This window comes from Halyomorpha halys, unplaced genomic scaffold, assembly GCF_000696795.3.
Source record: "Halyomorpha halys isolate HHAL.00 unplaced genomic scaffold, Hhal_1.1 Scaffold567.1, whole genome shotgun sequence".
Lineage (NCBI taxonomy): Eukaryota > Metazoa > Arthropoda > Insecta > Hemiptera > Pentatomidae > Halyomorpha > Halyomorpha halys.
In genome coordinates, this window is record NW_027109033.1 from 328,964 (window position 1) to 354,595 (window position 25,632).

The 25,632-nt window shown below is 28.1% G+C and overlaps 1 protein-coding gene across 1 annotated transcript in view; it reads left to right on the forward strand.

Annotated features, from left to right (window-relative positions):
- The window catches only part of LOC106684293 (fibrillin-2), a gene marked incomplete in the record, with an annotated part of 67,083 nt that extends 44,598 nt beyond the window's left edge, over window positions 1–22,485 (forward strand). The window contains 24 exon segments of the mRNA XM_024358999.2: window positions 117–233; window positions 331–489; window positions 2,013–2,201; window positions 2,923–3,051; window positions 3,921–4,169; window positions 4,909–5,054; window positions 6,288–6,396; window positions 7,390–7,566; window positions 8,562–8,669; window positions 9,737–9,916; window positions 11,434–11,546; window positions 11,647–11,779; window positions 11,979–12,076; window positions 12,972–13,122; window positions 13,593–13,793; window positions 14,023–14,148; window positions 15,350–15,589; window positions 17,184–17,359; window positions 17,661–17,855; window positions 17,939–18,046; window positions 18,463–18,597; window positions 18,672–18,758; window positions 20,328–20,495; window positions 21,961–22,485. Coding sequence (XP_024214767.2) covers window positions 117–233; window positions 331–489; window positions 2,013–2,201; window positions 2,923–3,051; window positions 3,921–4,169; window positions 4,909–5,054; window positions 6,288–6,396; window positions 7,390–7,566; window positions 8,562–8,669; window positions 9,737–9,916; window positions 11,434–11,546; window positions 11,647–11,779; window positions 11,979–12,076; window positions 12,972–13,122; window positions 13,593–13,793; window positions 14,023–14,148; window positions 15,350–15,589; window positions 17,184–17,359; window positions 17,661–17,855; window positions 17,939–18,046; window positions 18,463–18,597; window positions 18,672–18,758; window positions 20,328–20,495; window positions 21,961–22,173 — 3,707 coding nt within the window.
- Window positions 22,486–25,632: the final 3,147 nt, after the last annotated feature.

Sequence of the window (25,632 nt, forward strand, 5' to 3'; positions counted from 1 at the left end):
AATAGAAAATCAGAGATATATTAATGTTAGACATTAGTTTATTGTTTATTAATCTAGAATTTGTTAGAAATTATGGTAGTTCATGTTTTTTTTTCTGACATACCTTTCTTGTTTAGACATTGATGAATGTAATGAAAATATTCATACTTGTGGACCCGTTGGATTTTGTGTCAATGAAGAAGGCTCTTTCCATTGCATCTGTCCCGATCATTACATGCTATTGCCTAATGGAAGTAAGTTCCAGTTGACTTTAGAATAAATATAAAATTGTAGTTATATATTCGTTAAATGATTATGTTGGATTTCAATCGACGATTTATTTATTTTTAGAGGGTTGTGTCGATATGCGCATGGAACAATGCTATACAAATATCCAAGGCAGCGAGTGCACACACCCAATGATGATGAAACAAACGCGGATGCTATGTTGCTGCTCGATGGGAGCTGCTTGGGGAACTCCTTGTCAGAAATGTCCAACTCCTGGTTCAAGTATGATATTAAATTAAAATTAACATATTGCATTGCATTGACAAATAACACTATGTAAAAACTTATCGTAGTAGAATGTGAATTCCCATTAAATTCCTCAAAGCATGACTGCATAGAAAACTGAAAATATTGTTGTTTTGGAATTGAGTATGGCCAATTAATATCACTGACTACTATCATAATCAAGCATAAAGTAATATTGAGGTGTAGATAGTTGGCCGTAGATTAATGATTGGAGAAGTTTGTAGGGGGGTGCGGTGGTATTTTATGCCGACATTTCGACCTGAGTTTCAGGTCTTCATCAGGGGTTATGGTGTAGAAGGTAGGCCTGCAACAAGAGTTGCAGGCCTACCTTCTACATTAGCATTAACAGCTGTTTTAATTACAAACAAAAGATAAAAAAAGAAAAGTATCACTGTTTTGATTAAATAGTTTCACATCTAGCAACCAAAAATATTATTTTATTTTGTGTTTGACGTATTCCATAGAATGTATTGTAGATTGTGGTTACTTCTTGACAACCTTACTAGCTTTAGGAGAGTCTGTAGAGGGACCGCAATAGAGAAAGAAACCTGGTTCTACAGTAATATCTTTGGAATAAGTCCATTTCAAAATAAAACCAAAACTTTTCTTTTTATCCATGTAAATAGAGTCAACTGGAAGGTCAATTTAAAAAAAATAAAATAACTTTCTGGACTTAAACAGCTTGTATTTGTGTACTAATACTATACTATTAGTTTTAATTATAAAACAGCACCTGGGTAAATAACTAGGTTTATTTCTAAAGGAATCAATTTCAATTTTTTCTTCTAAAAAAATAAACTAAACAAAATGTTTTAAATTATTCTAAAACATCCTTTATTTAGCTTTAATGATTTTAAGAGCCATTTCATGTAAAAATTTTGTTAAATCAAATCTGGAGTTTTGAGATAAGTAAAACTGTAGAGGAAGTTCTATAAAGAAATTTTGATTTTAAATAATCAGTTGTAATCCTATCACTTAAGTTCCAAAGTTTTTTTTAAAAACTTTATTCTTTTTCTTTTCAGGAATTTATACTCTTTATTTTACTTCTTTATTTATTTTAAATCTGTACCGCTATAACCGATGAAGGGTCAGGGGTTCAATACTTAGAAGTACTGTTACTAGACCAATGGTTGTGCAAGGAGGTGATATGGTCAGAATCATGCTCGAGTATGTCAGTAAAATAAATGGTATAAATTCCTGAAAAGAAAAAGAATAAAGTTCTATAAAATGTTTAGTAAGGGGAAAATATCAGTTTTTTCTATTAAAACTAGAAAGTCACCACCTTATCGAACTATTTAAAAGCATTTTTGGTTAATGCATTCAGTAATTAATTATTTATTTATGAAAATTATTTTTGTCATGAACTGAATGACTTACACCATTATTGCTCTCAATGGCTCATATAAGTTTTAATTTTATTTCAAAACTGATTTATCAATCAATGAAAACTTTCAATTATTTTTATTATTTGACTTTACTTCTGAATATGATTTTTCTAGGACAATACATTGATCTCTGTGGCCATGGCGATTTGGTAGACCCCATGACAAACAAGACAATATTTATAGATGAATGTTCTATGATGCCTACTTTATGCACAAACGGAAAATGCATGAACACCCCAGGCAGCTTTGAATGTATTTGCAACCGAGGTTTTTCCTACGATCAAGAATCTCATCTGTGTATTGGTAAATCTTGTTAAGATAATAAACGGATAATCAGCCGAGGCTAATTTTTTAAAGTAATTTATATAGTATATATGAATTTATAGTAAGTCATTTAGTAAATATTCACTCCGTTCATTGATGTATATATATATATATTAATATATAATAAGTAATTAATCCTTAAGTATGAATGATTTTTCTTTAACACAATAAAATTATATTTCATATATTTTTTTCTTTAATTTTTTCTGTCATCTATAAAGTATTACAGCTTAATCCACAATTTGTTAAAAATTTTATGTATTTTATTTGTTAATGACAGTATAAAAAAAATATTGAAATATAAATTAACAAAATAATAAAAAGTTTACTCTAGTTGATAGAACATTTTAGTTTATTAATTGGGGCAATTAGTTTTAAAACTGGCTCAACCCGTTTTAAAAATGTTTACTGGAGACTCCAAAAAACATATGACTGCATTTGATCCAGGTAACCCCATGAGTTTGAATCTATTTTTGTACTGAATTTAAATGCTGTTGGTCTATACAATTTGGCTATGTTCTATAGCGCCTTTAGAAATGTGAAAAATAAAATAAAAACATTTTATGAAAAAAGTGGACTAAACCTGTTTTAAAGCTAATCACCTAAATTATAATTGAATTTATTTTAGTTTTTTAAGTTATTTTTTTTATTCCTTTTTATATTATTCATGAACTAACTGATTTTTTATGGTGAATTATAGATGAAAATGAATGTTTACGAAGTCCATCACCATGTAGAGGCAATTCAGAGTGTGTGAACAGCCAGGGTAGCTTTCATTGTCTTTGTCCTGATGGCTACAAACTTGGTGTCTCCTACAGAGATTGCGTTGGTAATGTGATAAAAAATTATATTTTAAAATTTTAGATACTAGTATAATTGTCCAAGTAGTTCAGCCAATTTACCAATTTATAATAGTAACAATAGTGTTCTTCATAGATTAATAACAAATAAAAATATTTTATCTTAAAAAAAAAATAAAAGACAAATAAAAAAAAAAAAAACTTAAAACATAAAATTAACCCTGAAATTTCAAATTTCTTTAATGCGCTGCTTCTGTTATAGAAATCTCTTTTACCTGTACTTATTTCCACTCTAAGTATGCTTGTGAAGTTACTTTGTCATTTCATAATATTTCTGAGGTAAGCTTTATATTTGGCAGTGGAAGGAACAAGAAAGTGATTAGGGCTATGGTACATCCCAATATGTGGTTGTCGATTTTGCTTTATGGGAGCCTGAGGCTCGTCTCCTATCGTGTTCCTTCTACTTATCCCAATTCAATGGCGTTTTGAAATGTCTTATCAATTAAAGTATATAAAACCAGAAAATCTGAAACATTTTGGCTGAATTCGGAAACTTATTTTTTTTTTGGCTATTCTTAAATTAGAAAAATTGTATTTTATTTTAGGAAAACATTATAAAAACATAAATTTTTCTAACAATTTTCAAAATTTTTTTTGTGTTGATTTTCCCAACCCTAGAAATCCAAAGTATCATTGAAAATTAGAAATAATATTTAAAATTTATTTAGGAAGTTTTGACTGGGGTCCGGCATACCCCACTTTGCCAGTAGTGTTGACAGAAATCACGGTGCCATTCCAGGGTTAAGAATTAAATTGGCTTCCTATCTTTATATGATACTTGGAATATTATTTTCTATTCAGTTTGCAATTTACTTAAATGGTTCATATTTATCTATAGATGTTGACGAATGCATTGAAAAACCTGGAGTCTGTGCTCACGGCTCGTGCAAGAACTTTCAAGGTAGTTTCCAATGTGTTTGCCCATCTGGTTATTCGTTGTCAACAAACAGGGATGCTTGTGTGGATATCAATGAGTGTGCGCGCCATCCTAATATCTGCAACAATGGCACCTGTTCCAACAGTGAAGGTTCATTCTCATGTGCCTGCCATCCTGGATTCAAACTCAGCCACAATAATGATTGTATAGGTAAGTTATTTTAAAATAGATCAAATTAACCTATTTTATAAGTATTATTCTTATAAGTCAATTCAACATTTAGAATAATGTTTATTCTTATTAGATTAATTATATTAATCAGTCTAAGGGTCAAATTTACTTACAGAACTGAAGTAAGTAAAAAAGAAAAACTTAAGTGAAAGTGGGATTTTTTACCTACGTGTAAAAAAAAAAAATAATAAAAAAAAATAGTATTAATAAATGGACACTTATATAAGTGGGAATATAACTGGCACATGTACACTAGCCCTTTTCTAACATCAGGCTACATGAGTATAGTACTTATAAATAATACTGAAACTGTTTAAATTTGTAGGTTGCTAATTGTTAATAAAATTAACATTAAAATAATAATTGCAAAATACATTTAAGGGTTCAGCACATGCCATTTGCAATTAAGTAGTCAATTTTGCTTAGCTAGGTTTAGATTTTGTTTCTGAATATATTTAGTAGAATGACATCAAAATTCACTTTGATTAAGTGAAATGTTTTACTTAAGTTCTTAAATGTATTGGAGTGATATGGGATCAGAGTTTACACATGAGGAATTACTTAAGGAAATTCTTCGTTAGGTATTTCATAAAATAATGAAAGGAAGGTTTAGATAGACTTATAATTATATAGGCCATATTCCCCCTTAATCATTTCTAATAATAAATAACTAGGCATAATTATACATATATACAATGTAATTCAACTTTTTTTTCAGATGTTGATGAGTGCCATGTAATGCCATTGCTTTGTAAAAATGGAAGATGCAGAAATACGGTTGGTTCATTCAAATGTGAATGTTTTGAAGGTTACACTTTAGCTCCGGATCAACAATATTGCAGGGATATTAATGAATGTTCTGAGGTATATATTTTAACGTTTAATAATGTGTGTAAATCACAATTTACTGGTTGGATATTGTTCTCAAATGAATGGTCTAAATTTTTATAAAGCAAAATTTTTATCAAGACTGAAATATTTAAGTAATGAAGTCAGTATAAAAAAAAAAAATTGGTTTAAAACTTTTTGAACTTTAAATACACAAATCGTATTATTTTCTTGTAGCCCATCTTATGGCGAATTGTTATAATTCCTGCCATTTTTTTATTTAGAAGGAATATGTTAAAATCAAACAGTATGTAAAAACAAAAGAAAAAAAAAAAAACGAAATTTAAATCACTTCACTGTCATGCAAAAGGTATTTGCACCTATCATGTACAATGTACCAATTATAGCCTTATGGTAAACTTTATTAATAAAAACAACTATGTATATATATAAAATCCTGCCAGTATTATCTCTTGGGCATATAAACAAAAATTCTTTATGAATGTAAAAAAAAAAAAATAGTTGTTATGGATCAGGGAGGATTTTATAACCAAAGAACAAATGGTATATTTTGCACTAACGGATGCTACCAGTGAACAGACCAAAACAAAGGAACAGCATACCTAACGGTCTGAAGCAATGTTGCCATCAACAGGGTTGTTTTATTCATAATCATATTTAAAAAGTATTTAGGTTACATATAAACATGTTAATGATAAATCAAATAATAAAACCAATTTTCTACAACTGTTGCTACCTCCTCTAATATATTGAATCTTCTGCAATATAGGAAATTAACCTATCGTTGAAATGAAACAAATTTCTTTAGTTAATTTCTGATTCAGTTCCAGTTTTCTCATTTAATTAAGGTTATTTTAAACCTAGTTTCATTCTGAATTAATGTACTTGTTATTAAATTTTTAAATAAATGTATTGAACCAATATTGATTTAATATTCGAGATCTTTTGTGCTGCAACTTTACAAATTTTTCTAGTAAATTCATGTGGTTCATTCCACCATAATTTTTATGTAAAACATTTAAAACAAAGGTGGCTAATCAGAAAAAGTTCACCAAATATTTTAAAAGATTTGAATGTTAAGACCTTAAGTTTTTTTAAATAAATTAATTATTTAAAAAATGATATATACAAGGTATGATAACAAAACAAATTTTCAAAAACTTCTGCTTAAGATTATTATTCTTTTCATAAAAATAAATAGATTCTTCATGTATGAAGTCAGTTGTAATTTTAATAAATTTATTCCAGACGGACGATGTATGCCTGCCGCCTGGACGCTGCCAGAACACTATTGGTTCTTTTATTTGCTCTTGCCCTCCAGGTTATCGGCTTTCTCCTGATAGAAAGAGCTGTGTTGGTAGGTTGCTCGATTTTAATGAATGTATTTAACTTTTAAATAGCAGTGTTCCAGTATAATTTTTGTCTTGAAATGTACAATTTTGTGGATTAGATAAGAGGTTTTTTTTTTCTTCTTCATATTATATATTGTAACAATAATTTGATGGTTAGAAATTCCACATAATTTCACTGAATTATTTTTTATTTCTTATTTTATTTTTAAAATTCTATAATCACTATTATTTTTATTGAACTATTGCAAACAAAGGAAAGTAACTTGTTTTCATTTAATCATGAATAATAGTTTGTTCATCTACATATTTTAAATAAAAATATTTATTTATAGTATATAGATAAACTAGAAAGAGATGTTTTTTGATTACTTATTAATGGCCTTCTGACCCACACTGCAGCCCTTGATCAGAGTATTAAATTAAATGATACAGAGTAGATAAAGCTAATACAAAAGTATACAAGTGATATTTGAATAAAACAGATATGAAGATAGAGGTATAAAAAAGACATTTGTATAAATAAATTGACATGAAACATTTTAAAAAAATAGTATGGAAGTTAAACATAAATATCAGAAAGATAGCATTCATCTTCAACTTTTATTTTATTTACCTGCAACTTTTATAATCTTACATTAGCTTTAACCCTAATGAGGATCTGCAGTGCGAGTCGAAATATTGAGTACTAATAAATAACTAAAAACTTTTTTAGTTTTTCTGGATAGCACCCCTGACCGTTTCCTAAAATAATTGTCCATCTTTAATTTCATTGAACATGGAAACCTCAAAACCTCTTTTTGTTATGCATCATAATAAATTCATAAAACATTGTTTAATTATAGTTATATTAAAAGTTTAGATAACCCACATTAATATATTTTTTTGTAATTAATACACCTTTTACATTCTATAAACTTGGGCTGAACTAATTCATTGTAATGTCATAATAATTTTTTTTTTTACTAAAATTACTAATTTTTTTTTTTTTTTTAATGAAGATATCGATGAATGTCTTGAAAGGAAAGGAATTTGTGAAGGAGGTATTTGCAATAACACCATCGGAGGCATGATCTGCCATTGCCCTGAAGGCTTCATTTTATCAGACACAGGAATGAAATGTATCGACATGAGGAAAAATTTATGTTACGATACTCTGGAATACCTTGAAGACCATGGTAATTTCAAAATAATTAATATCTTGTTTTGTTTTTTTGTCTCCTGTTATAGTTCATGTATGTAATATTATGCATATATCTTTTATAATGATATTGTAGATATATGGATGAAGATAATTCCCCATATATAGATATAGATAGAATCTCTCACCCAGATGGACTTAATGAGAATGAAGGTAGCATCCTCTCCATTCTTGTTTTCTCTTCTCCCGCTGGTACTCTACTCTTCCCTAGTTGGGAAGTTGCTTCTCTGAATTACTCTTACATTGTTATCTTCATTGAAGATGGGAAAAAATCAGATCGGAAAAAATGGCTATCTCTCCTCTGCTTGGGTCTTTTTATCTTGGCCACATGGTGTGCTAGTGATGCTAATTACAATTAGCCACTATGCTTATAGTGTGGGGGGGGCACCTTTTTTAAAATCTTCCATTTAATAGTTATTGTTAATATGGCTCACTGTGTATTACTAAAAAAATAAGAGCCAAGAATCAGCCGACTTATCTGATCACTGGTCATTATTTTTATGAACAAAGTTAAACTTAATTAGTTGAATTTTGGCCGAATGAAATATTATAAAATGATTGGAAGTTTAATGTTTGACCAAACATAATTGATTGTTGGAAGATGACAAGACTTCATAAGGTCTTAATGAAGAACAATAACATTGTAAGATATGACCATTATACAGCTGATGTGGGTCAACCCATTATCTTTTATTGCTTTTTTATCAGTAATGCAAAATAACTATATTTTTTCTTTACTCAGTTGTAGACAGTGTATATACCTTTATGTATTAGTATCAAACTTTATTTGCATGACAGTATAAAACTGTGTTCCATAAATAAACAGTAGTTTAGTGGATATTTTCCAGTTCTAATTATTACTTTGCTCATTTGATAAATAAAAGTTGAAGTTCAAGTCAATTATATAGATTTGGATTTCTATCTTGTTAAATTTTATTTTTAATTTTGATTAGAATATGTAATTTGTTGAAGGATATTGTTCAAACCCAAGAATGAAAACGATCACGATGAAAGAGTGTTGCTGCTCAATGGGAATGGGGTGGGGTATTGGCTGTCTTCCGTGTCCTCAAGAAGGAACAGGTAATCGTTTTTTCTTATTTTACCCTTTCAAACAGCTTATATTTTACTTGTTCACATTCCTCACATTTCTTACTTCAACCTTTAGTTTTTATTAATTTTATATTTTCCTTCCAATGTTTCAGACATCCATCTTCAGGTGTCAATTTTTTTTTCATTATTGTTTCATCTTGCATTTTTTCTTTTTCCTGAATGTTTTTTACATCAATATCCTTAAATAATTATTAATGGCCACTTTTTGTGTGATTTCTAATCAAAATTTTATAACATTTTAAGACCTTTTAAACTATAAATTATTAATGATGTTTTGTAATTTAACACTTTGACCGTGGTTAATGACACATTGTTGTCCAGCCGAGGTGGCTTGGAAGTATGTATGACGGCAATGTGTTGACAAGGTCACTTTTCTAGCTTGTGTTCGGAGTGGTGGGAAGAGCTCCACCATCTCCCTTTCAACTTAAATTGTCTCGAACCATGTTTAGTACTGTCCTAGCTTCCACCAGCTAGGATTGCTCTGGGTTATGCTGCCTTTAAGAATTTTTACACTCCTCAAATTTTTTTTTATTATCAAATTTATTTTTTGAAGTATATAAATTTATTTACTTATGTGATATTTTATTTTACACACTTCCAATAATATTTTTTACATGTTCAGAAGTTTTCTTTTTAAATTAATTTCCATGAACAAAACATAGTCTTCTTAAATGATTATATTGTATCATAATTAACAGTTTTGAAGTGGATTTAAATGAATAAAAGTAGAAAGGTTTAAAATTTGTGTTATAATCTCAGTTTAATAATCATTAACAGTTTATAGGCAATTGCCTTTTAAACTGAATTATCATATACATTATATAATACATATGTATATTATTTTTCTATAAATAAATAGAATACGTCAAAAGACTAGATGATCAGTGACTTTTTAGTATTATAAATTTCTATCGACTAATGTTGGACTCAATTTCCACATTTACATGAAGTAGATACAAAGATAAATCAATATTTTAAAATATTTGATAACAATTATATTTATAATAAACACCTTAATTTTTTTTTTTTTTATGCAGATGAATTTCTGCAGCTATGCCCTCAAGGTCCTGGTCGAGAAGATACAGGTCATGACTTAGATGAATGTGCAATAATGCCAAATGCTTGTAGCGGAGGAGATTGTATCAACACAGATGGTTCGTTTAGGTGTGAATGTCCTTCAGGGTACATACTGGATTCGACAGGGAAGAATTGTATTGGTAAGCATCTCGCGCATAGATGGTAACTTAAAGGCTAGGGATACTGTGCTAGCTAAAGTGTTGATATGGTTTACTTTTAAAATAGGTACTATACCCACTTATTAATATGTTGTGAAAACTAACAGTGGTATCAGTGACAAATTGTTCCTGTTCCTCAACTGTAACTGATATTTTTTTCTTCACATTTTTCAACTATCGTTCTACCGTAGATAAAAGTATTTATCAACTATACAGCTGTAGGGTTTAATAGATCAAAGAATAATTAAAATAAAACCAGATAATATTAACGAATGACCAGAGATTCAGTTTATAGAATAGGATTTGAGTAACAATTATTATAAAAAGTTATACACATTTGAAACCTAGGAGGGAATTACAGGCAATGTCACATTTTTGTTTTCTTCAAAAATGTGTTATTGGTGAATAAAAATAGGAAAGTACTATGTTTCATTAAGATCAAACTTACAAAAAAACAGTTAAATATTTGTTACAAATGAATTTAAAAAATACCTACAGGGGGCTATCTACATGCATAAAGAGGAAATACAGGTGATGTTAATATTTATAACCTAGGTGATACTCAATAGATGATGTTCACAATGAAGACTTGGAGATTAATAATAATTTTCTCATAACTCATTCATTTAAAAACAAAAATTGTAGTTTTTAGGAGTCGTCTAACTTTCAATTCCATTTTTCTTGCATTCAAGTTTTTAGAAAACACTTGTTTTCCTCTTTGGTCTTAATTGGCTTACTTCTCTATTTCTCACAAGTCAATTGAATTACATGGAATTTATTATTTTTCTTTAATCTTGAATCACTTTATTTTTTTCTTTGTTGTTGCATTATTAAGTTGGTCTCTACTGTTTTAATTTGTTTTCTTAATTTAATCACTTTTATTTTAATCAAACTTTTAGCTCGGCAATTATTGTTATTGTCAGTTACTGTGTTGGAAGATTATCAATTGACTGTATGTAATTAATTGTAGTTAGAAGGTAACAAAATGTTAAAGAAAATAGCATAAAAACTGAGTGTGGTTAAAAATGATGTACAGTAATGAAAATAGTAGAAAAAACATGTATTAGTAACAAACATTTCGCCTCACTTTGCAGGACTTCATTCAGCTAGGTTAAATAACAAGATGCAAACATTGTACCTTGATCTTGATCTTATAGTCTTATCATACCTTAAAATCTTGTTTTTATTTAGCCCTGATGAAACCCTACAAATTAGGGCGAAATTGGTGAAAAACTAATAAATAGTTTTTCTGCTATTTAGTGTACCTTTTTTGACCATCACTCGGACCATCTCCCTACAATTAGTTAGTTACAGTGCTTAACAATCTTAAATGTACAGATCGGTCATCCTGAATGAACACTACTCTAGTTTTAGCTTAGTTTGTTTTATTCTTTGGAAAACTATAGATGAACTGAATTAAAAGAGAATAAAATGAAATGTCAGTAAAAGTACATTATATGCACATATATTAGTGTATATGATTTTTATTTGATTTACAGATGACAATGAATGTCTTCATTCTAATAACATTTGCGGTAATGGTACGTGCACAAACGTTGAAGGTAGTTTTGAGTGCAGTTGTAATTTTGGATTTACCCCAGGACCAATGCAGGTATATTTCATAAAATATAAATACTTTTTTTTTTTAAATACTCATTAATTTTTATTTAAACATTTTTTTAATATTTATTAAAAATTATTGTTATTGATAGAGCTGTGAAGACATCAATGAATGCCAAGAATTGAGCAATCAGTGCGCATTTCGTTGTCACAATGTTCCTGGCTCCTTCAGATGTATTTGCCCTTACGGGTATACTCTTGCACCAGATGGGAGACACTGTCGTGGTAAGATGTTTTTCTTGTCATTTAAATTATATAAAATTTATTTTAAATTGGTGTTCTTACCTAAAATATATTTTCAAATCAATCTTTACTGCTTACTTTAACAAAAAGATTGTTATAAATTTATGGATATAATACATGTTTTAGAAAAACAGTCCTGTTCTAGTTCTTAAAGTCAATTTATTAATTGTTTTGTTCACAGATGTAGATGAGTGTTTGACACCAGCTAATAACTGTAAATTTCAATGCAAAAATATGATTGGATCATTTACATGCATTTGCCCTGAAGGGTATGCAACGGTAAGCAAATTTCACATTAATATTTAATTTCATAGATTTTTTTTGTTGATTTTTCTGGTTGTTATTTAATTATTCTTACAATCTCTAAAAAATAATGTTTAACATTTAATTGTTTCTCCTATATTTCTCTTTATATGCGTTAAACATGAATGACTTGAAATTTCCTGATGTTTTTATGTATTTAATTTCCAGTAATAGTAAACTCCCTATCGTCTTTGGTTTTGTTATGCTCTTTGCTTCTTTAAGAAATGTCTTTTAATACTAATATCTCATATTTTATGTACAGTTACTGACGATGTTCTAAAATGTTATTGTAATTAGATCCTAAATATCTGTAAGTGTTCTAGATTCTTCTAAAAAATTAAAGTAAAATAAGTATGGCTGGAAGCGAATTAATATGACGAAAAATCTTTTCCTATTAGATTATCTCTTCGATAAATCCTTTTAAACATATTAGAACAGATATATTTTTAAAATTTCAGCATATTTAAAATTTATTATTTATTTTTAATTATTAATTTAATTTTTTTTTTAAACTAATAAAAAATGATTTGTATAAGTGCAAAAAAAGCCTTCACAAGTCTTAAAAAATTATTTCAGCATTCATGGAAATTTCTTAATAAATCTTTTTATAAAATGAATTAGTTTAGTATTGCTAATATTTTGAAAAAACCTTGAATAATTTATGAGAAAATCAGAAATATAACCAGATAGCCATTTTTACTATAGTTATCTCTCTAATTTTTTCTTTCTTTTTATAGACTTTCCTTAAACTCATTCCAGCTATTTAATATTTATCTCTATATGTTGGAATATCCTCATTATATATTTTTTTTAATACTTTAGAAAACATTCAAAGTTCTGTTTTTGAAATTTGTCTTTATTCATCTAACAGGTAGAAATGTCAGACGACTGCCAGGATATTGATGAGTGCTCAACTACGCCAGATATTTGTCAGAACGGTCGATGCATTAATACTGAAGGAAGTTATAAATGCGACTGTTATCCTGGATTCAAGAGAAGCCCAGATGGATCTCGTTGTTTAGGTTTGCATTATTGAATTCGCTTTATGATCATGTCTAAATGTTTGTTTCTTTTGTAAGATGAGCAGTGTAACTTCTGCATTTTGAAAAAGAAAGTTTTCATGTTAGTAAAAAACTATTTATTATTCCTACTATAATTATTTTATATTTCATATTTATTGATATTACTATAAATCTTTAATACGTTTATTAAAGATTTATTTTTATCCGTACTTATAACCAGGCTTCTATACTTATAGGCTGGCCTTTCAAAATGTTGTTTCAGTATCTCTGTTTTATCATGACAAAATACTTCTAGTTCAAAAAAGTTTCTTTTTAAATCTTGAGCTACTATCTATTACATGTTATATTGCACACATATATGAATCCATTGCACCAATGAAGTGGTAGTCATATATATTATTATTATATATATGTAATATTATATTTATAATTTCAAGTTGTTAAAAGGTGTCTGCACTGTTTTTTAACAGATGAACGAGTAGGAAACTGCTTTAGATCTTATCTAAGTGGTCAGTGCGGAACTGAGTTAAGTGAGAAACAAGTGACACGTGCAGATTGCTGCTGTACAATGGGCGCCGCTTGGGGTCCGATGTGTGAACCATGTCCCCCTCCTCATTCTCTCAATTATACTTCCCTGTGTTTAGAAGCAGGCATCAACATTGACGGCCAAGGTATTCTATTATTTAATAATGGTTATAATAGTTTTAGTCATTATACTTTTCAATATTATCAATGTATTATTGAATAAATAACTACTGTTTGTTATTTTAATTTATATAATAAGAAGAGAGAACCTACTAGGGACTTTAAAATAACTGTTTGTTGAAATGATTGTTTTTTATTGTATATTTTATTTAAGGCACTCAGACCAATTAAAAATTGTCTTTTGTTTTTCCACAGATATTGACGAGTGTAAGGCACTACCAGATTTATGCAAAAATGGCCGCTGCATCAACAGTTTAGGTTCTTATAAATGCATCTGTAATAAGGGATACAAGTTAGATTATACTGGAACCAATTGTCGAGGTATATTTTTTTTATTACTTAATTAAATAGAAAAAAGTAATAAGCATTAAAAAGTTAATTTAGAAAGTTATATTTAAAATTATGCTGTATGATTTTTATACAGGGTTATGATTCATTTGATTATTATATCATGGTACTTTTGGAAAGATGAGTCAAATTGTTTTTTAAGAAAAGGGTCTGTTTTAATTTATATCATAATATTAACACTTAGAATGGATCATACTATTAAGTGTGTTATGTGGAATATTTGCCTGCCAAGCTTGTGGGTGTTGTAATATCCACCAGAGAAGTTTTTGTTGCTAAAAAGAAGTCGTTTTATGAGCTGTGTTCACGACTGATCATTTAAATGTTATCACAGGTTTCAGGGAGTATAATAAAACATGAAGTGGATATATATTAATATATTTTCAGTCATGTATACAGTAGACTTCTGAGACTTAAGACCAGGAATAAAATCTTCCTTATGTCAAGACTAGATGCCAACTGAGACTCTCTTTACTAGGGCCTCTTAGGCCAATTAAAATCATATTCGCCTCTTAGGCAGATTTTCCTGTCTTAAGTTTTAAGAATTTATGATGTAGGCCTAATTAAGAAAAAATCTTTTATGAACACAAATACACAAGATTTGATATCATATTTAAAGTGTGAGAAATATGTTCTTATTATATAAAAAGCAAATAATAAAATAAACTGTAACTATGTATTTGAAAATTCCTATTTGTATTTTTTTCACTTATTTTTGTATGGTTTGTAGTTATGAATATTATTTATTTGATTATCTATCCAAGCCCTGCTGTGATTCAATAAAATTGACTCAATAGATGCTATTCTTGATCAATTTTTACAAATGAAATCTAATATTATCCTTTGCTTTGATCTTAAATATTGAACTTTTAAAAGTAATTCCTAATGTTTATATTTTGACTTCTTGATTGGAATTTAAGAGACAATATTAATTTATCCTGTTTAAGCTTAATTCAGTTCAAATCGCACTATAAACAATGAAGATAGCCAAACTGTCTTCTACATTAAAATAAATTTTTAATAATTATCTTATTATATCTTAATTTATATCAATTAAACCTGGTAGTGAATGCATAGTAAAATATATTTTTGAAAGATATTTTTAATAAATTTTAAAACATAAAATATGTTGCTGAATGTTTTTTTTTCTTGTTAATTTTATCTTCTTTTTTTTCAGATATCAATGAGTGTTACAACAGGCCTAGCCCTTGCAAATTTCATTGTCACAATACTGATGGAAGTTATCGTTGTTCGTGCCCTAACGGATACAAACTCGCTCCTGATGGCATAACATGCTTTGACGTGGATGAGTGTGCGACACGACAACACACATGCCAGCATATATGTACAAACACAGTTGGCAGCTATAGTTGCTCTTGCCCTCCAGGATATAGGCAAGAAGGAGACCATTGTCTTGGTAATGAATCAAAATGTTAATTCGTAATCAATAAAGAAACTTAAATAGTTTTTTGTGATGACAGTAATATTGGATTTTTTAAAAAAATTCTACTACATTTTTGCATTAATAGTCTAGTGAAATAACAAGTTTACTATTACCTGCAAACTAATTTCTTTTAATGGATTCTGATGTAAAACTGTTTGAATAAGATGATGATAAAAAATTGACCACTCCTAGGAATGCAAAGGACTATGCTACAAGCTCTATTCTGAAAATGAATTACCCCCTGCTACTAACAATCATTATGTCAACAGCTGTTATAATGAAGTCATAATAAAGCTAATTAAAATTCAGAATTTACATTCTCGACTAGAAAATAATTTTGTTTTACAGTCAACATTAAACTAATAATTTTTTTTAATATATATTTCTCAATAATAAATAAATATAAATTTCTATATTCCTCAATAATAAGATTTATTCATACCATTGACGACATTATGCAACATACATTGAAATAGAGTTATATTCTAGGAAAAGTTTAATATCTTCGAAAATATTGAGACAAAAGAATTCTATTAAGGCTCAATTTCTAGCTCATTATTAAATGCACCTAATTATTATCTTCCTAAGAAAATTAGTTTTCATAATTTTGCCAAAATAATATTTCTTTAGGAGTTATTGCCAATGAACCTAAAAATATATGTTGGCCATTTTGAAAAATCTACCATATTAAAAACCCCTAGTGAGTGGTAAAATGTTTACATAAAAATTCATTGACGGGAACTATTATTCATTTAATAATAAAATCTTTATTTATTTTGGGATTGATCCCTTTAGAATAACATACAGGCATCAGAATTAGGCTTTAGAGACTTAGAGTGAAATACAAAATAAGAATGAAATTATAAAACATAATAAAATTGAAAAGATTAAAATGAAAAACAATAATTAACAGTATATATAAAATAAGAATAGAACAAATAAAGTAAAACCATATGTCATATCATAAAAAATAAGATGACAAACACTTCTGATAATAAATAATAGAAAACAAAATAATAAATGGAAAGGTACAATTTCTGTTAATATACATATTTACAAGAATAAACTAAATTCTGAAACATTAAGTACAGAAAATATATAAATTTTGTTTGAAACATGCAATTGGGTGGACAGAAGGTGGTCGAAGATACGGGATTTGAAGGTTGGAATGGTATTAGAACTACGAAGTACTAGGGAATAGAATTCCATAGGAATGAGGAATGGATGAGGAAAGATCTACCAAAGGCTGTGGTTTGATGGGCAGTTACATATAAGTCTGAAGGCCGTGAGCGGGTATTGGGGGATATTTACTGCTAGATACAATAAAATGTTAAGCTATTTTTACTAGACAATAAATTGATTTTAATTTAGTTTAATTAAATAAAAAAAGGTCAGCTAAAATTATATTGCATCTATTGTAAAATAAATATTTATTTTAATTTGTTCATAAATTATAAAACAGTAAAGAAACAACAATATTCATTGTATGAAGACTGAAGAATACTTCTTCGGAAGTTTCAATATTTCCTCATTTTATAAATATTACAAATTGGTCATTTATTTACAGATATTGATGAATGTGCCAATGGAGTTGGTGTTTGCATTCCTCCTGGAAAATGTCTCAATACATTAGGTAGTTATCGATGCATTTGCCCAAGGGGTTACAAAATGGACAAAGCTAATAACTATTGCAAAGATGAGGATGAATGCACGGATGATACAAAATGTCAACACGGTTGTGAGGTAAGGCTCGTATTAGCAATATGGTCAGTTTTGAACAAATTAAGTTTCTTGATAGGCAATAATTATTCACCTAATTACAGAATTAGTAGATGAAAAAATTAGTTATCATTAGATCTACAATTAACTTTATTTATAGCTAATGTAGGAAGTCGTTATTTTATGATCAAATACAGGATCATAATGGAGGATGTAAGAGGGATAAAAATATAACCATATAACATTTTGATGTTGTGCATTTGTCAAATATTGCTACATATTTCTATGTTAAATTTCAAAATTTATTTATTTATGACATTTTTAGAACATGCTGGGAAGCTTCAGATGTAACTGCCCAGAAGGTTATATAAGACACTTGTACTACAACAAATGTATAGATGACAATGAGTGTATGAAAAACCCATGTGGACAAGCGAATTGTGTCAACACTGTAGGAAGTTATCAATGTGCCTGCCCAGAAAATTACCAGTTCGATGAAGCAAACATGATTTGTGTACAGGTAGCAAATAAATCCTAAGTATTATATTAATTACTAAAACTTAGAAACAATTTTAAAGTCTAGAATTTTGTTATGAATTTCAGATGAATTCAGCATGCATCGGAAGCCCCTGCTCTTTTGGTTGCACTCCAAAAACAAATGGAGATGGGTTTACGTGTGGTTGTCCTAATGGTTATCAACAAATCGGCCAGGTCAGGGTGTTTCACATATCTCTAGGTTTTAAGTTACAGTTAATAACTCACACTACACAATGAAGTATTTCAATATTTTAAAATATATTATTTTTGTGAATCTAATTTTATTTGAAACTTGAAATATGCAAAGCTTATTTTATTTGCTGCTACCTTATCAATTTTACTGTTTATCACAACCATAGTTATTGTTGTAGTTTATTTATTTAATTAGATCAAACGATCCAGTTTTATGTATCAAGTCTTTTTTTTATTCTCGGTTCCTATTTTTACCTATGTCCATACTTTGTTGATAGCAACAGGTAATATTTTCTTTACATCTAGGTGTCAAATATCCCCACAGTATGTAAAAGTTAATTTTTGGAACAATATCATAATTTATATTTTGAATTAAAAAGTTTATATTTTATTTTTAGGGACACTGCTTGGCAACCATAAATCCAGTCAGTAATTTTGGAGTTTCGTCTATTCCTTCATTAATCACTCAACAAGGACTTTATCACATTCCTTCAGACAAAGTCATATCAACTGAGGGTTGCTTCTCGTGCAAGGTTTTTAGTCAATCATTCTATTTCTAAAATAGTAAATAAACATTTACTCTATTCTTAAATATAATATTTTATAGACCAATGGAAGGCAGAGGCGAATGACAAATGGAACTATTCCTTATTGGATGAATGGTATAAAACCTAAAGGATTCAAAAAACATAAAGTAAGTTTAATGTTAATAAATTTTTTTATTTTACATTCTCAAAAACAATACTGAAATACCTCTAAGGCATTTTTTAGTCTACGTATTAATAGGATTAATTTAGGACTATAATTTACTAAGATTTTCCCGGACAGTTAGGGATTAGATATCACATCCAGAACAGTAAAACTGTTTGGGATTCCCGACTAAATTGCAATGAAAGAATGGTTAGTATAATATCTACCAAGCCCTGTCAGCAGTAGGTCGAGAAACTTTAATTTTAAAAATCAACAAGTAAAAAGACTAATAACTCGTTAAATGAGATTTTATAGTTAAATTTGTAAATCCATATTTTTTTTTTTCTATCTGGAGAATTAACTAGCCTTCTTACTTCAATTCTTTACTTCTTTCTCAATTTCTCGTCAATAAAATTTTTCAGATGCTCTTTTCATCTTCGGGCACTAATTCTTTTCCAATAATGTTTTCATAGTTGTTTCATTTTTATTAAAATTCTTAAATGGTCGTTCGCTGGTCATTTTTGTGTAGTTTCAATTGAAATTCGCCATTCATTATAAAGAACAGAGTACAGTATTAAAGTTTTTTTTAAATAAATGACAAAATTCTATTGAAATTACACAAAAATGATCAATAAATAACCATCTAAGATTTTGATAAAAATAAAACTATTAAGGAAATCACGATGGAAAAAGAATAGTGCCTGAACTGAAAATGGTCATAATGCTTGAAGCATTAACAGGATTATTTAATTGACATGAAATTGGTAAAATAAACTATTTAAGTAAGAATGCTATTTAATTCCATAGATAAAAAAACAGAAAATTGCATGAATTACCTATAAATAACAAACAACTGAATAAACTAATGGATTTAAAAAATAAAAAAATCATACTATTCTAGTTTCAATTAATTTATACTAGATTAATCAGAAAGTTGAAATAACAGTATACCCATGGCCTGTTCAAGTTAAAAAGGTATTAGTAGAGAAAATCCCTTCTGAACACCAGCATCGAGAAGCACAGTTTGAGGAGCTCTGTTACTATATATTGTCGGTTTAGAAGAAGACTGTCGCAACCCAAAATAATTCATTTTTATGTTTTCACAATGAAACGACTGCAATTTTCTTTATTTTTATATAGAAGAGAGTTACAAGTTGTAATTCAATTAATGATGGCATAGCCTTCTTCCAAACCGACGATACATTATTAATTAATTTTTTATTGTTAAATTAAATGTTTTTCATAAAAATTTATTTATCGCATTCGAGTCAAAAAAATATTTTTGGGGAATAAAAAAATTTTTTTTCCACATCTCCATTATCACCCTCGTACCTCCTTTTCTCTCCACTCCTCCTCCAGTATCTTGCAAAAAGCTCTACAGCATTGGCTCTTACAATTTATAGTAATGCAACAAATTACTACTTTTAAGTTCATCAATTTAGTTTTGTCTACATTACTCTTAATTTAATCTGTTTTATATATTTTTTTAGTCATTTACTTTATATAATACAAATTAATTTATTCCATAAACTTTTCTCTGTATAATATATATTTGTTATGATATGACAATCAGAATGGCACCAGACAAAAAAGGCATCATGGAGGAAAGCAAGCTAATGCGAATCAGATAATGCAGTTAACTGAACTTTCAAGAGCAGATTGGGAATACAAAGTCTTAAGGCTGACTAAGTTGCAAACAAGACATAGGAAGAGGATATTGGAAATACAACCAACTGTAAAGGTATACAAATATAAGTGTTAAGTCAAATTGTTTGTCAAAAATATGTTGTATACATAAAGATAATCCAAAGTACAATGAGCCAAAACTTTGATAATGCTGTTTCAGTTTAGATAGTTTAGTCTTTTAGAGAATTTGATAATCTTTTGAATGAGCTTTTATAACGTTACATGAGACATTTAATTTTCAAATTATTCGAAGAACAATATCTAATTTTTTTTTATTAACAAATTTTTTTTACCTCTTTGGACAAGTATTTTTCCAAACCCAGCCCAATTGTCCATCGACAGGATAAGTAGAACCATCATAAAAAATTTCAGCTTCGCAGGAATAGTTATGGCAAGATACAGCCGTGTACATATGAAATTATACGTTTATTGCTCTGTCCGAATGGGTCTTAGCATGATACTATATGGCCTGTAAACTTCCTCAATAAACTCAGTTTATGCAATAAACTGAGTCTAACATAAAATTACTTTTAATTAAGAAGTTCACCTAATATTTTACTTTAATACATTATTAATTACATTTTTAATTTATATTTAATTATTATTAAACAATTTTTTTTACCTCTTAGGACAAGTATTTTTCCAAACCCAGTCCAATTGTCCATCGACAGGATAAGTAGAAACATTATAAAAAATTTCAGCTTCGCAGGAATAGTCAGGGAAAGATTCAGCCGTGTACATATGAAATTATACGTTTATTGCTCTGTCCGAATGGGTCTTAGCATGATACTATATGGCCTGTAAACTTCCTCAATAAACTGAGTCTAACATAAAATTAATTTTAATTAAGAAGTTCACCTAATATTTTACTTTAATACAGTATTAATTACATTTTTAATTTGATTAGTGACAGTCAAAAAAATACTTAAGGAGCAAATATATACTTATTGGCACACATTCGTTCCATTCAACTAAAACCGAGGGGTATTTGCGTATCAATATGAAATGGAAATGAAAAAATACATTGTGAAATAATGGTAACTCAAAAAATAATTAACAGTTCCTATCATGAGGTTAGAGCGAAACATTAAAGTGCTTCCCTCTCGTAAACTAAGTGGAAACAATATTCTTACAAACCTGACAAGTAAGGTTACTACCATTGTATTTAGAGCAGTTATCAAATTTTTAAGACAATTTCATGGTTTCAAATATAACTGGTCCATTTTTCAAATTCCTTACATATTTGCCTCAGTGCACTTCAGTTAAATCAATGATTTAAAATTTATTTATAATGTTAATTTTAATTTAATTTAAAATAATAAGTTATTTAATGAAAACCTTTTTTTTTTTTTAATTATTTATAAATAAATAATTTTTAAGTTCAAAACATTCATTAGATATATTATAATGAATGTTTGCTAAATGTATTTTAAATTTTAACCTAGGCTAACTTCTATTTATCTCAGTTGAGTTATTTTAAGAGCTCTATTACATAATAATGATTTTCTTTCTGTTAACAGGGTAATTATATTTACAAAATCTTGAGAGGTAATGAAAGAGGACATTTCGAGTTGGAAAAACACAGCCGTGCTTGGGCTCTGCACTTCAAGAAAAGGCATAATAATGCATCAGTTTTCAATCTGGAAATAGTCGGTCTTCCTATATCACCTAAATTACCCTCACCTCCTGTCACACAACCGATTGTATTGAGAGTTAGAATTGTAGTTGTATAGTGTTAGGTTAAATGTACACCGCTATCCTGCCATAAAATCTTACTCTCCGAGTATGGTGTAAATGAATACAATACCATTGACGAGCTTTTAGTATAATTTTTCTGTATTGATATAACTTTATATCAATCTTGTGCATTGATATAACATTATTATTAGTTGTTTTTACCACAGATTATAATCAAACTTCACCTACCTTAAGGGATCATAAATTAAATGTGATGTGTTCATTTCTTAAGCTATGTATCTTCCTGTTACTATGGCTTATTATATATTAGTAGATTTTGTAAATAAAATACGTCTGTGTAAATGTTTTTTGTGTGTGTAGATATTTGTATTTAATACAAAATAATATAGGTCTGCAGTACAGTCTGATCAAATGAACGAATGGACATAAAATTATAAGTAAATTAATTAACTTTACAGTAAAGGATGGATAAATATAATTTTTTTTAGCTTTTATTGCCTTTTTATTTATAATTCTGAAATTTATATTTCTATATAGAGAAATGCATTCAGACTGGGTTGTGGCAGTGGAAATAAAACATACCTTCCCACATTAAATTACAATGGTCCACAAATGGTTACCTTAATGTCAAACAACACTATGTGCATAAATACTTTTTTTTACATATCACCTATCTCATCATAAAATGATGTTCTTTGAAAAAGAAATATACATTACGTTTTGTAGTAAGTGTTCTTATATATTTTTGTTTAGGCAAAAATTGAATTAAAACTTAATGTTTTCAATTCTTTAGGGACATTACCTAAAAAAAGTGTAATTAGATATTAAAGTGACAAAATCTGTTCTATATTTAATAGGACTCGAGATTTTGTTTTAATTTATCAAAAGAAATTAATGAAACTTTTTAAGAATTCATAATAGTATTAATTAAAACAAAATAATTAATAAGTCATTTTGACTATGATTTATTTTTTGGCCAAAATCAAAATATAATCAAATACTTGGGAGCCTTTTCCAATACAAGCTATTTACATTAGTGTTACCAATTACTTCCTAATTATAATGATTATTATTCATAGTTTCTCACACAAATGGGATAATTCATCGATCAGACTGTAATTGTATAAAATCAATCAATAATTATGAAATGTCAATTATGCTTTAAAAACATATATTTTTATAGATAAATAAATCAATCAAAGATATAAATATATCAAAAAATGGATTCTAATACTTATTTATTGCAACTGTGATTTAAAAAAAAATGTTGATGCTGATTTAAAAAAAATATTGAGGCCTTTTTAAAGAACTATTATTTGTTTTATTTTAAAATAAACTCTTATTTTTAGAATTATGAGCTGCTCAAATACTGAATCAGTTTTTTTCCTTTTATTTTTCTAAACTTTATTCCTAAAATATTGATTTATTGAAAGTTATAATTATCTTGTTATCTGTCTACATGTTTTGGTCTAAGGTATTTCTAATCTTCCTCCATTAATCCATACGCAACCCATATCCATTTTGTGGAGAGAACATAACTTCTTTCTGGTGCAATTCTTTATTGATTTTGAATCCTATCCATTAACTCCCTAACTATTTGAATCTTATCCATCCTAAACTTGAGGCTGAACCATTGATGGCATATTTATTTTTATTTTATCAAAAATCATATTGGACATTTCTGTTCTAAGGAATGAAATTTCTTTCCTTTGCTTTCTTTTTTTTTTCAATTCCATCAATAAGGAAACAGCATTTTTTAAATTTATTTTTTATAACAATAAAGTATATAAACCTTGATAGTCTAAAATCATTGTATAATAACTACAGTTTTGCTCACAAATTATTGATTAAATAATGTTTCATATTTAATATTTTGTATTTAACATTTATTTTAGAGAAATAATCTCGTGAGCAGTTCATTAATTGTGTCCAATGAGCGAATTCAAATTCTAAAAATTAGCTTTTATTATATATCCTTATTTTGTTGATTTCATTTAACAACTAGTCTACAATATTTTTTTCAAAAGTTTTAGCGATATAAAATTATATTTATTGGATGTTCTGTTATATAATTTTATTTGTTATTTATACCTTCTTTCTCACTGCCAAATTAAGTTATAAAAATATACATATATAAATATTTATTATTTTTTGACCTACACTGTATGTTGACTTGTCATTAGATAATTATATAGCATTGTGTATTTTCTTAATAAAAGTTTTTTTTTTTAAATATTATTATTTCTTAAAGTTAAATACCTTTTAAAGTAAATAATGATTCCTGATTATCATCCAATGCATAAGCCAATTGTAGGTTTGATCCTTTTTAACTGGTAAGGTGCAGTAATTATGCAAGTGCATTGAAAATAATTCCTTTTATCTTTGTCACTGCATGCAGATATCATTTTGAAGTTTTTGAAGGGTTAGTTGATATAAATATTGGTTATAAATGGTACAAAAAGTAGATATGAGGAATAAGTTGTGCCAGGAGGTGTGAAATTAAGAAAAATCATTATATTAATAAGATCCAACTTATTACTCACCAGTTTCAATAATAATTAGTTTTGATTATCGAACTTAAATTTAGCAGTAGAAACAGGAGTAGATTCGGTAATGTAGATATAGTAGGAAATATGAGAAGATGTGGTGTCAGAGGTGCAGTCAGCAAATAAACAAAAAATTATTTGGGCCGACATTGTGACCTGAATTTCATTTTTTTTGGCTGACCTCACCCCCAACCATCTTCTCTTACTTAATCTCCACTTAAATATTAACATCTCATTAGGAGGAAATACATTTCAACAGATAGATAGGTTTCAGTATTTAGGTTCTCCATTAAAAAAAAAATTATCGAAATTGTTGAAGAAATAAAAGCGAGGTTAGCGCCTTCTATCCAAAAACTTAGAAGTTATAATTTCCAAAACTATTATTCTTTACGGATGAAAAACGTGGTCTCTTACACTAATGGAAGAGTACCGCCTCAAGGTCTTTGAAAATAAAGTATTTGAACTGAAAAAGGATGGGTTAACAGGACAATTTAGAAGGCTATGAAATGCTGCATTGAGGGAACTGCATCTGGTAAATATAATTCAGGTTATAGCATTGCGGTGAATAAGATGGGTGTGTGAGGTTGTAGTACTTAGTAACAAACGGATCCCTAAAATATAACAAACATAAAATAATTAACACTGAACCAATGGGTAAAAGCAGCAATGGACAGATGTATGTAGAGAACGATTGGTGGTATCGGCATCGAATCTTCGGGTTACCTAAGCCTCTATTATTATTATTAAAATTTAATAAAACGATAATTACTTAATTAAAAATAAAACTTATATAAATAATTTCAGCCACATTAAACAAAAATAAGACATAAAAAAGATGAAAATTATAATGGAAACAAATAATTTCAATATTATAAATATATTTTTTATTTCAGTATAGATTATATATAATTATAATAAATAACTTAATACTTTTATACAAGCCATAAG